The sequence below is a fragment of the Rhincodon typus genome, chromosome 17, assembly GCF_021869965.1.
Source record: "Rhincodon typus isolate 14 chromosome 17, sRhiTyp1.1, whole genome shotgun sequence".
Classification (NCBI taxonomy): Eukaryota; Metazoa; Chordata; class Chondrichthyes; order Orectolobiformes; family Rhincodontidae; genus Rhincodon; species Rhincodon typus.
In genome coordinates, this window is record NC_063348.1 from 18391669 (window position 1) to 18404835 (window position 13167).

A 13167-nucleotide genomic window follows, 5' to 3' on the forward strand; every position below is an offset into this window, starting at 1 on the left:
ACACACACACACACACACACACACACACACACACACACACACACACATGATTGATCGTGAGCAGAGCTACTTTGTCAGTGGGCAAAGGATGGTGCATGCCTAGCTGTGTAATACTGAGCAAATGTCTGCATAATATACTCCACAGTTATCTGTGCGTCTCAGTCTGATAGATTGCTATTTTCCTTTTGCCTATTTCTCAGTAATATTTTAATTATCTGTCCTATAGAAATTGCTGCAGATTGCTAATAATTAAAGGAAAAATTTCTCAAACAATTACTCCTAATGATTATTATTAAAGTCCAAATCTTTTTAATAGTGGACAATATATTGGATCAAGACTAATGACCGGCAGCCAATATTCTATCCACTGAATCTGCTTTATAGTGCTGGTATTCACTCTGTTGGTATTAAATCCAATTTATTTTCTTTGGTGTGGGGAGCACTAAAATAAGTTCTATTTATTATTTATTTTACTTCAATACTTTTGTCTTTTCTATTTAATTTCTTGTTCATTTGCTTCTTAGATTTTACCTTGTCCTCTACATTGTCAGCTTTTTAAAATGTTGACATTGTGTTTTATTCTTTCTTTCACACACTTGTTCTATTATCCTCTAAACATATTCCATTTTTCATACTCTGTCATTCTCTCTTTCAGAATTGCTCGTGCACTCTTCCTCTCCATCTCATTCTATGTCATAAACTGTCTCTCACACATCCACTGTCACAGCTGTCAGAAGCTCTTTTTTCACATCTTTTCAACTCCTTGGTTTCTATCTAATATTTGCAGCATCTTATTTTAATTATTCATTTGGATTGTCTAGCTATTTGTCACTAATAAAAATGGTTGGGAATACAGAGGAATAGCTAAGCTACCTTTTCAGATGGTATGTTCTTCTGCTGACCAATCATGTGCTTCTGATATTTTCTGTTCTTATTTTGAATCATTAGCATAGCTGCCTTTTGTTAATTATCTGTAAAACAGCTATTTAGAAGTTAATCACCACAATCTCAGCAACTGTATTCACCAATAAATCCCTTCCATTAATACATTACAATATAATTATTGATTCAAGTTTTAATGCCAAATTATTCAGGTATGCATTGCATTAAGGGAACTTCACCATCACAATTCCATTCCTGTTAAAAAAAAGCACACATTCTCATTCAGATCTCGGTTAAAGTAAGATATTAATTATCAAGTGTATATTTTAAGGAGAAGTCATGTAACATTGATTTTCATGAGGATTTGGATATCTGTTTAAAGAGAGACTCTTACAAAGATTTCTTCCAAAGTTGGACTGACTGTCAGGCCTGTTTTACAAAGAACGAAGCTAATGTTGAGAGTCTCACCAATAAGTGGGATCACGTTAAGAAAGAGGACTTGGTACATTTTATTTATTATTTGTGAAAACAGAATAAGGAAACCAGCCTCATTCTTGCCAAGATGGCCTCACTGATGGGAGAATGTAGTTCAACCCTTTTTTATTTTCATTTTCCTCTGTTTTAAATGAACAGAGAAAGATTTACCAATAGCATGACGCTGTGAGCCTCAAAAGCCTCTCATATTGGTACATTCCATCACTCTATTCTTTCTTTTGGTGCAGTGCTGACAATCCAGTAGGTCCAGCATCATATTAAAGAAATTGCACTGAAGTTGAACCAGAGGAATGGGTTGAATTGTAATGTGTTTCTTTGCTCTCATGAGTAATAAAACCGGAAGGGTTGAGGCTGGACCCTTGGATTGATCTGTTTTATCTGACACCAACCACAATAGGAGTCAGGCTCTACAACTGCACTAATGAAGGATAATGGACCCAGAGACTTCGAAAGGAAAATCCACCCACAGATGTTGAATGAGGGTAGGATCATGGGTAGTTTTAGTGAAGTTGAATAGTGAGTCAACAATCTACAGGTGGACTTGGAGCAACATGGACAGAGACCCTAACAGAACCTTCCCTTCCAGTCTCTGTAGAGTGCTTGCTTCTTAGGTCTTAACTCCTAATTAAAGATTGGTCACTTGAGGCAAAGTATTGAAAGATTACTAATTACTGTTGAACTGTATGCGCAAAGTAAAAACCAGCTCTCTCTATATATACAATACTGCATGAGTGAATGCCAATAACATAATTGTGTAAGGTGTAGAAATGTATAGTAGATTTTGAAGAGTAAACCTGTTTAGTTATTTTGTCAAGTTATTTGTTTTTCCTCTCCTTGCCTTTAGATTCTTCCTCCTTCCCTTAGTGTTTATCATCCCTGACTGCTGTAGCAGCTTGGCTGCCTGCTCCAAGACTGCTGGCTATGTTACTCCCACTTAATGTTTGTAGGGTCATTTGTTGAACCCTAACTGAAATTTTACTTGGTAGGGTAATGCAATTAATTATGCCAATAAATCAAGTTGAAGCAATATTCCTCAGTAAAAGAGAAGGGGACCTGCTGAGCTGTGAAACCTCTGGTGCCAGAAATAGGAAACTTGCTGAATAGAGTTCGCACACAGTGGACCCCAGAAAGGGGTGAGGTGGTATGTGGAATCAGAAGGGGACTCATTCAGGCAACTCCCAGCAGTGGGATCTAGTGCAACATTGGCAGAAAGCTGAACAGCAGGTTTGCAACTTGCCTATCATCTATTGGCATATTAAACCTTCCTGAATGTTTCCATATTTCTAATCTGTCTGAGGTTAGGAATACGTAGCATAGGGAATAGTGCCATTGCATCCTGCCACTGAATTGTGTGTTGCAGTGGTCCATGCTGCTGCCCACCTGAGAGGCTCAATCCCAGTTATTTACAGCAGTTCCTGTTCAATTTGGAGTGCAGGATTGGATAAACCAGGAAGTTTCGAAACTTGGTTTCTAAGCTCTCCTGATCAAATAGTTATAGAGGTTTACAGCACAGAAAAAGACCCTTTAGCCCAAGTAGTCTGCACCAGTCAAAAACAACCACGTAACTCTTCTAATTCCATTTTCTAACATTTGCCCCACATCTTTTTAAGTCTTGGCATTGTAAGTGTACATCTAAATTCTACGTAAACATGAGGGCTTCTGCCTCTACCACCCTTACTGGCAGTGAGTTTTAGATTCCCATCACATTCTGGGTAAAAAAAAATTCCTCGCGTTGCCTCTAAGCCTCCCGCCCCTACCTTAAATCTATGGCCCCTGGCCATTGATCCCTTCACCAAGAGGAAGAAAGTTACCAGAAGACTGCCAATAACCAAGCAGCTGTATCCCTGGGAGAGGCAATGGTTTCAGGTAGTAGAAACTTGACCAGGAAGTAAAAAAGTAATGAACATTGATACATTTGTTTATGATCTATTCTCACTTGTACACAGACCAAGAGGTAGCGCACTCCAGAATGGCTTATGCAGACGGTCCCTTCAGACATTACAATACAGGTCAGCATCACATATGTACCTTAACACTGTCTGTCATCTTGTACAATGAATGTTTCATTGATAGTATGATAGAATTATTTGTAGGCCCCTCAACATCTGATATTTCAGGTTGCCAAGATTGACATAGGCAGAATGTCTATCTGTTTTCCTAGTCAGATGCTGACTGGCCTTTCATGTATTTCTTTTGTTTGCAGTTGTTTTTTCAATCTATTTCTCATGTTTTGTTTTACACCTGTATGTTAGTTGGGAGTTGTTCAGTAGCTTGTACATCTTACACAGACTGCATTTGTTGCATGGAATCTCAGATGACAGGACAATCCAAGAAATTCATCAATATATTTTAGAATGTTTTTTGCTGACTAGATGCAGAGTTATTGAATTTTGTTGGAACCCTTTCCTCTGCTATCACTGCCTCTTGCCCCATCCCTGTGTCTCCCTACCCTGACCCACCCCACTTTAAGGAGCTCCACTGCATCATGTGCAGTCTTTGTAAAGCATGTAGCTGTAATATGTCATTGCAGGCATTTGAAAGGCCTTTATGCACCCTGGTGGTAGTGTGAGTAGTTCTAAGTGTTAATAGAATTTGATATTAAAACAGCCTAGCACTTGTAGTTGCTCAGTGGTTCAAAGCATTGCTTATTCTTGATTTGAACCATACGGATCAGAGGATCCTCAGTGTCCACTTTCTACATTGACTCCATGAAGGTGACAGTCCAGGCATTAAATTTGTTTAAGAGATAGTAGAAATTGCAGATGCTGGAGAATCTGAGATAACACGGTGTAAAGCTGGATGAACACAGCAGGCCAAGCAGCATCAGAGGAGCAGGAAGGCTGACGTTTCGGGCCTAGACGCTTCTGATGCTGCTTGGCCTGCTGTGTTCATCCAGCTCTACACCTTGTTATCTCTATTAAATTTGTTTAACTCAGCTCATTAGTGAATGGGAATTGGAGGATAAGGCATGATTAATTATAGATTTAGCCAGAATACTGAGTACTTCACACAGGAGAGGGAAGGTGGAAGGGAATTCAATATATTAGAGGTCTTTCAGTGCAGATATCTCAAGCAGAGATTGCATATAGCAACATGGAAGAGATCACCGCTGCTCTTTATGAAGTGTGTTAGAAAGCTACTGAGGAATTGCTGTGTTCTATTCAGTGACTACAATGTCTCTACCAGTGAAATAAACCATGTGAAATAAACATTTGGTGCAATTTATTTATTTTTACTTTTTGTGTCTCCCTGATCATACTATTAGAAAGGCACTAAGATCTGCACTGTAATGGTGTGAGTTAAATCTACTTGATGTTCCTTCGCTCTCTTACTATCAATTATCTGATGTCAGTAATTTTTGGAAGTTTGTGCAATTTCTGCTTTGTTTTTACTGAAATTACCAGTATGTTCAATGGGTGAATGTCAATATGAGTTGACTGCAGGGGTCATTGAATGGAGTTCAAGAACAAGTGAAAATTTACACTCAACAACAGATATCCTCAAGTGCGCACACTCCAGGGTACTGAAATTCCCACTGGTGCTGGCCCAACTCAGCAGTTATATTGCATGCCCTGTGCAGCAAGAACTTGCAGCTCATCATCTGTTTTCTGTTTAGATTGAGAGTGGTATGCTATATAATACAGTAATCAATTTTAACTGTTGTGCAAAACTCTGACATTTGGTTCAAACATGCACAGAGGATACACTCAGTAATTCCTTGCTATACGTACACTCCCTGCCATCAGTTGAGGTATTTTTTACAAACAGAAATGCTTACAACATAGTTGCATTTATTTCAAAGCACTTCTTTATCTTCCTTGTGTTGCTGTCTTTTTCAGTGTCTTTAATGGCTCTTACACTGCACACACTCAAGTCTTACACAGCGAGTGACAACCTGAGTGTAAAGTTGCAACATTCCCTTTAGCTGTTTTGTAGATCTGGTAACAAACAGCATTAATCAGTATCCAGAAGAATTCAACAACCTAACATTAGGGTTATGAGCTTCTGGCAAGACCTGTACATAGAAAACCTGTGCTACTAACAATAATCTAAGGTAATAAGAGTAGTTTCAAGTTTAAATGTCTTTACTTTTCCTCATTGAGATGCTTGTCTTTTTCACTCTGTCTCCTTCTGCCCTACTCTGTCTCAATACTGTATCTGTATAAGTACACAGGTGTCTTTGCCTATGCCTGTGTTTTCATCTGTGCCAGTACACATATTTATTTCTTTATGACTGTCCATGATGAGCTGTTTCCATTGATTCATATGCAGTGCTACTGTGAAACTGTGTGTGCCTGTATCTCATTCTATCTGTCCATGCACACATTATTTGTCTCCTTCTCCATATGAGTACAAAGCATCTTTCTAACTCCCTGTCTCTTCATTCCTCTGTTATGCTCTTGTCTCTAGACTGAAATTCCAGTTGCCAGGTTTCACATATTTAACAGAGTCATTTTGTGACTGATTTGCTTCTCAGTGGTGTATGGTTTTGTATTTTACAATTTAGATCTTTAATCAAGAAGGGATGATGTGGTCAGCAGTGACGAGAGAAAACCAACATATAGAGCTGATGGGGTAACTTGGCATGAACAATGCTTTGGGTCAATTTGTTGATCCCTTTGCATCTTAGTGTTAATAATATTTGCTGTTTCTTGCTGTGACCACACATCATAAATGTTTGTTGCAAATAAGCAATTTTATGACATCATAAGCAATCAGATATAAAGTTGTCTCCATTGTTATCAGCCTGTCTGCATCCTTAATGAACAGAGAACGGATAATTTGGGGAATTATTTGAATAGCTCTTTTTGCCACATAGCAGCTTATAAATAGTTTGATTGACTATAGGGAAGGAAGAATTTGAAGGACGTTAAATAATGATGTCACATCTTCAACTGATAGTCACCTTGTTTCTCGCTTGAACAATGGCAGCTGGCACAATGAAATCTGCTTGCTACCCTATCTGCCCATTTATTTGCCTGATTTAATTTTCAGGCAGACTCTGAAATAGGCGCTAGACCTTTCCAGCCAAAACCAGTGAACTGCTGCTGAAATAAGCACACCACAGTGCTACACCAGGACAGGACTTCAAATACAATTTTTATCCTGAAAAGGGTAGAGAATGGAAATGTCTGTTAGTTGCTCTTGTGTAAGTTTTGATCAGAAGTCCTTAAAGGGACTGCTACATGCTCCTTGGAAAAGGTAAATCCTTTTTTTGTCGAAACAAAGAGTATTCATGCTCTTCCGGCAGCTCATACACAAACCTAGCCCTCTGCCAGTCCATTTTCATCATCGTACACAAATCAAAAAATGTCACCAGTGACATCTGTTATTGTACATTTACTTTATAATGAAGAAATTTCTCAGTAGGCTACTTCATTAATGATCTTTCACCCCCATCATAAGATTAGAACCAGGTACATGTTCACTGATGATTATATGATATTTGGCACTATTCATAACTCCTTAGACACTGAAATAATCCATGTCCACGTGCAGCAAGATCTGGACAACATTTGGGTTTGGGCTGATAAGTAGCAAGTATCATTCCTGCTATACAGGTGTCAGGCAAGGGCCATCTTCAACAAGAGCAATTCTAACTATACCCTTGACACTCAAGAGCATTATCATTGTTGAATCCCCCACCATCAACACCTTGAGTTACATTTGTCAAAATCTTTATTGGACCAGCCACATAAATACTGTTGCTGCAAGAGCAGGTCATTGGCTGGGTAATTCATGTTGAGTAATTCACCTCTTGGGTTATCAAATATGTCCATCGTTTACAAGTTCAATCAGGAGTCTGATGAATACCTTCCATTTTCCTGGATGAGTGCAGGTCCAACAGCTTCCAAGAAGATTAATACCATCCAGGACAAAGCAGCCCCCTTGACTGGCACCTCATCCACCATCTTAAGCATTCACTTGCCCTACTAATAGCACACAAAGGCATCAGTATATACGATTTATAAGATCAACTGCAGCAACTAAACAATCACCCATATTTGGCAGCATCCCCCCGTCTTCTGAGCTCTCCCACCTATAAGAGGAAGGGCACCAGATCCTTGGGAACATTACCACTTGCAAGTTCCCCTCCAAGCCACACACCATCTTGACTTGGAACTATATTGCTGTTCCTTCAATGTCACTGTGCCAAATCCAGGAGTCCCCATTCTATCAATACTGCGTGTGTACCTACACCCCAAGGAATACAGCAGGTTCAGGAAGGAGGCTCACCATCCATTTTCTCAGGGGCATTTAGGAATGGGCAATAAATGCTGGTCTTGTGACTGATGCCTACATCTCATGTATGAATATAAAAAAAGCCAGAAGGTTCAGAACCTACTCTGGGATTTCACATAATCTAGGTGGTTACTTTAGTGCAATTCCTGGGCGTACTGATTATCGCAAACACAGTCTTTCAGATAAGATGCTTAAAATGCTGCCTTATCTGGTGCATGTAGAAGTTCCCAAGGAGCTCTTCAGTCAAGAGAGAGGATGTGTCCTGTCTTATACTTCTTTGTCCAATCCATGCAAGAGGGATTGACTTGTACTTTTCTTCATTGCTACTTGTGAGATTGTTCAAAACTGACTTAAGGGAGTTTTTCCCATGCTCTGTCAACAGTAATATCTCAACAACTACAAACAACAGTGTATCTGATCATTTATCTCTTTGTTTGCAGGACCTTGTCAGTATGCTGTGTTTGTGTATATAAAACAACTGTACTCAGGAGGTAATCCATTAGTTGTGAATTGCACTGGGATTTTACGAGGACATGAGTGACACTTTATAAATAGAAGTTCTACTATCGTAAAACCAGAGTAACTCTGGAAAAGGTCTGAGACAGGAATATACCATGATTAACTAAATGGTGGAATAAACCCCAGGGATAGGATAGCCTATCCGTAGTTATGTTCCTATATTTGTACTTACAAGTGATATTACACTCAAAGCTGTGGGCTTTTCTAGGAGACTGGGCTGCACTGTGTTATAATCTTTGTGGAAAACAAAAAAAATGATGAGGAATCAAACATTCAAAAAAAAAAGAAAACAATGGAAAGAATTTCACTTTTCAAACTTATATTAAACCAATGTGAACATGAAGTAAATGTGAATTGTCAGGCAAATTGAAACTAGTAGAAACTATAAATTACACTGAAGCTAATTGATACAGCAAATGTAAATCTCATGGGTCTCTCAGCTAGCTGTCTTTGCGCATATGAACATCACATGCCATCTCAATATCCATCCCAACTCTACCTTTCTCCAGGATATTTCCACCACTCTTCACACAGGATTTGATCTCCAAGTAACTTCAGACCACAGCCTTTTTTCACCCAAATTCCTTGGATATGGTTATCACTAACAGGACACAAACCTCCTACATTCAATTGACGATAGTTCTAATTGCAAAGCTGCCCAAAATCACCTTAGTCCAAGCACTCAATATCACTCCACTACTGGTTCTTAAATAAAAATTCACAAACATCTGATCTACCACTAGTTTTTGCTGCTTTGTATGCTTTAGGTTGGATACTGTCCTTGACTGCTTGATAATCACAGGTAGCTCATAAATCTCACAAGTCCTTCTTTTTGACTGGAATAAAGTTCAGCTGAGGGTTTTGAAACATCTGCTTAAATGTCTGCCATAGCTCAACTACTGATCTTTTCCTTTGTGTCTGCTTTAGAGTCTGCTTTAGACAACTCTTTCTTCATACTTTTGTAATTGCCCTTATGTAAGTTGAGGACATTGGTTTAAGACTCTGGTTGCTGTCCTTCAAATTGAATTTGAAATACTACCATGCTTTGATAACCACTCCCTTGGAGGATCCTTAACTATAAGATCTCTTATTAATCCTTCCTCATTACATCTGAGCCAGGGACCCAGGTTCAATTTCAGCCTTGAGTGACTGTCTGTGTGGAGTGTGCGCATTCTCCCTGAGTCAGTGTGGGTTTCCACCAGGTGCTCTAGTTTCCTCCCACAGTCCAAAGATATCCAGATTAGTTGGACTGGACATGTTAAATTGGCCGTAGTGTTCAGGGATGTGTAGATGAGGTGGGTTATGCGGGGATGGGTGTGGGTGGGATGCTCTGAGGGTCGGTGTGGACTTGTTGGGCCGAAGGGCCTGTTTCCACACTGTAGGGATTCTAGGATTCTTCTGATTTCCAATATCCCACTGAGATTACATATCACTAGATTTAAAGTAGCTTGTTCCCAAGTCAGTCTCCACTGTAGGTGTTTTTCATAATTAAAAGGAACAAAAGTCAATCTCGAAACTCCTAAACCGAAAGCCTAATGGACAACTGTTTACTTTATTCATTCGTTAAACAACATTCCCAATGAAAACCCAACTCTATTACACAACAGAAACTTTCTCATCACCAGCCTTTGTAACTGCAGGTGTACCTGGCAATCATCATTGCCAGTCTCAGTGCTCCTTGCTGGGACTCACAGTCCATCCTGTATTGCACCTTTGACTGTGGCACTGCTCCAACCTCTCACCAAACCAGACCCCACCTGCCATTCATTCACTTCCCTGTCTGATCCCTATTCCAATGGATTTGCCCTTGGTTGTCAATTGAGCAACCTGACAGCCCACTCCCTTCATCTTTCTATTAAAGGCTTTTGGCTACATGGAGCAAGGGAACTTCTACTCAATCTGTTGCCTTTTTAAAAAGAAAAATCAATTCAGGATTTGCCACCATGGTATCTTTCATCCTACAGATTCTCTGAGTATGTTCCTCTGAACCCAATGTCCTCCGATCATGTGCCCTGGACAGTTGCCTATTTGTTGACCCGTAGGCCAGCCCTGGTTGACATTGCCCTGTCACACTCAAAATTAAAATTCCTCACAATGAGATCTAAAACGTCCTCAAAACAGTTACAAGGTTAGGGGAACTTGAGGTGATCCTGAGAGGCATGTAGCTGGACAGCAAGTGCAAGGCTCATTGCTTAAAATAGGGTGACACTCCACTCCCTGGTCACTCACACAAAACCAGCACACACTATTATGATAGTGAGTCTTAGCTGGGACAAAATGGGTTTGTTAAAGTGAATGAACTGGTATATTGTGGTATTCAAGAATGAATAGGACAGTTATATTTCCCCTCATCAGTCTGTCAGTGAGAGGCTTTGTTTTACATGTGGCAGAAGTGACGGATGAGGTGAGATTAATGAAGGAGGATTTTCAGGAAAGGTTCTATTTTGCTACTGTCTCATGGTGGTGCTGCAGACCTTGCGGCCACCTTGCTCATGTAAAAATGCACATCAATGTTCCGTGTATGTAAAATTGAGGAAACTTGAAGTGTTGAGGCCCATATGGGAGAATAGACAGACAATTTAAAATGGGGATTAGATGACGTGGTAGGAGATTATGCAGAATTTGAGAGGGAGTAAAGGCTAAGAACCATATGGAATCCCACATTTCTGGAGATGTATAAAAGAATAATTTAATATAGGAGATTCTGGCATATATCTTGATTTCAACATAGTGAAGCTAGTGGAAAGAGAAGAACATATGAATTAAGAGCGTAGAGCTGGCACAATGGTGAGTGATTAACACTGCTGCCTCACAGTGCTAGGGACCCAGGTTCAATTTCAGCCTTGAGTGACTGTCTGTGTGGAGTGTGCACATTCTCCCTGTGTCTGTGTGGGTTTCCACCAGGTGCTCCAGTTTCCTCCCACAGTCCAAAGATGTCCAGGTTAGTTGGACTGGACATTCTAAATTGGCCGAAGTGTCCAGGCATGTGCAGGCTAGATGGATTAGCTGTGGGAAAAGCTGAGTTATGGGAATGGTGGGGTTGGGGGGGCTGCTGTTTGGAGGGTCAGTGCAGACTCAATGGTCTGAATAGTCTCTTTCTGCACTATAAGGATTCTAAGTTGGAAGACACATATAAAGCTAGGAGATGCAGAAAAGAAATCTGTTTTTAAAAGGAATTGGCAATTCAAGAGAAAATTAAAAATGCTGGATGTAAAGTGAGAGGTAAGAGGCTAAAAGTGAGACAGAGAGAGATAATCTATTGCATGCACTGCTGTTAGATTTGCTAGTTAAGTATATACCTCAAATATTTATTGTGATTTCTGATTGGTATTGTTTACATTGGATTAGAGGTCATTATGTTGCAGGATGCTCAAGTTGCTAAAGTGAAGGTCAGTGCATATGGTCGGTGAAAAGTGAAGGAAATAAGTTGAGTGACGCAAGTGATTTTTAAATGGCTTCTGCAAAATAAATTATGAAGAAATTACAGCATCTCTGGGAGTACAATAGGGATTGAATGTTTCCTGGTGATGTAGCCATTAAAGTATTGAGGCAATCTTCTGCACCCGTAAAAGTACATCACAGCTTGGGGTCTTCAAGGCAGTGTCCTTTGCTCAAATATTCTTTGAGCTTCGTCAATGATCTTGCCTGTGTATCAGGTCAGAAGACGAGCTTTTCCTCTGATGATTACATTGCGTTCAGCACTATTCCCAATTCCTCAGATAATGAAGCAGTCTGTCCCTGCATGCAGCAGGGTCTGAGCAATATTCAGGCTTGGGTTTAAAAATGACAAGTAACATTTGTGCCACAGGTGGGCCAAGCAATGAACACCACCCCCCCCCACAAAAAAAAGAGTCTGAACATCTTGCTTGAACATTCAATATTTAACATTCAGTCTCCAGCCAGCGTTTGATGATTTTGATTTGATTGTCACGTGTACTCAAGTACAAAAGTACAGGAGGACAGTGAAAAGTGCATAATGTTGCCACACAAGGCGCCATCTTATGTACAAGTGCCTAGATGCAGAATCTTAAGAACAAGGTAAAAAGAAAGAACAAAGTTAAGAGTTAAACATTGCAGTAATTATAGTATAGTGTAAAACATATGAAATAAGGTTAAAATGTCACTCATCACAGACTCTCTTTGTTTTAAGTAGAAAATAAAGTAATAAAGCTGAAAGTTCAAACATTACAGTCTTTCTTAAGTGCTTAGCCATGCTGGGACTGCACTTTGAGGAATCACCTCAAGACTGGAAGTCACCTGCACCCTGGGGATCACCATTGACCAGAAGCTTAACTGATCCAGCTGCATCATTTCTGTGATTGCAAGAGCTGGTCAGAGGCTGAGTATTGTATGGTGGCTAACTCACCTCCTGACTCAACAAAAGCTTCTCCACCACTTACATTCCACAAGCTCCACAGGTGAGAGATTACTGCTTCCTTTCCTGCACAATTCTTGGCAATTTGTTTTTTGATCTGTTCGTGGATTTTAAATCACTTGGAACATTCACCATCCTAATAAAGTTGTTAATTAATCAAGCAGTGAGAGAACAACAGTGGTCACGTTGGCAGTAATGGGCATTCTGCCAGTGGACACAAGTCCAAAATGATTCTTTTTGCAGAGGCAAACATCCAATTTTCTTGAAGAGGGGAGTGAGTTAATTTTTCAGGCAAGTCATTTCCAGTCCTGATCACTTAAAACAATGATGTATTTCATCTGTCTTTTTAAATTGTGTAGTCTCTCAGCAATGTTCAGTCCCATTTTGGTGCACAAAAGATACACCTGGACATTTTGCTTTGTCCTTTTGCTGCAGTCTTTGTCAAATGTAGAGTCCTGATATAGTTCTGAGGTTTTATGTTAATTTTGATGTCATATTGATGCAAAAAGATTTTTTATCCTATGGTGTACAAGGTTGTGTTGCAAATTTAAAGTGGTTTGGTTGACAGAAACAGTTATAAAACTGTGATAACAAGGTGTGGAGCTGGATGAACACAGCAGGCCAGGCAGCATCAGAGGAGCAGGAAAGCTGAT

At 39.8% G+C, this 13167-nt stretch overlaps 1 protein-coding gene across 1 annotated transcript in view; it reads left to right on the plus strand.

The window, feature by feature from the left end:
- Positions 1-13167, plus strand: part of myrf (myelin regulatory factor) — a 236290-nt gene that overhangs the window by 4060 nt on the left and 219063 nt on the right. The window contains exon 2 of the mRNA XM_048607104.1: positions 3324-3386. Within this exon, the coding sequence (XP_048463061.1) occupies positions 3324-3386 (63 nt within the window). The remainder of the gene's footprint in view (positions 1-3323; positions 3387-13167) is intronic.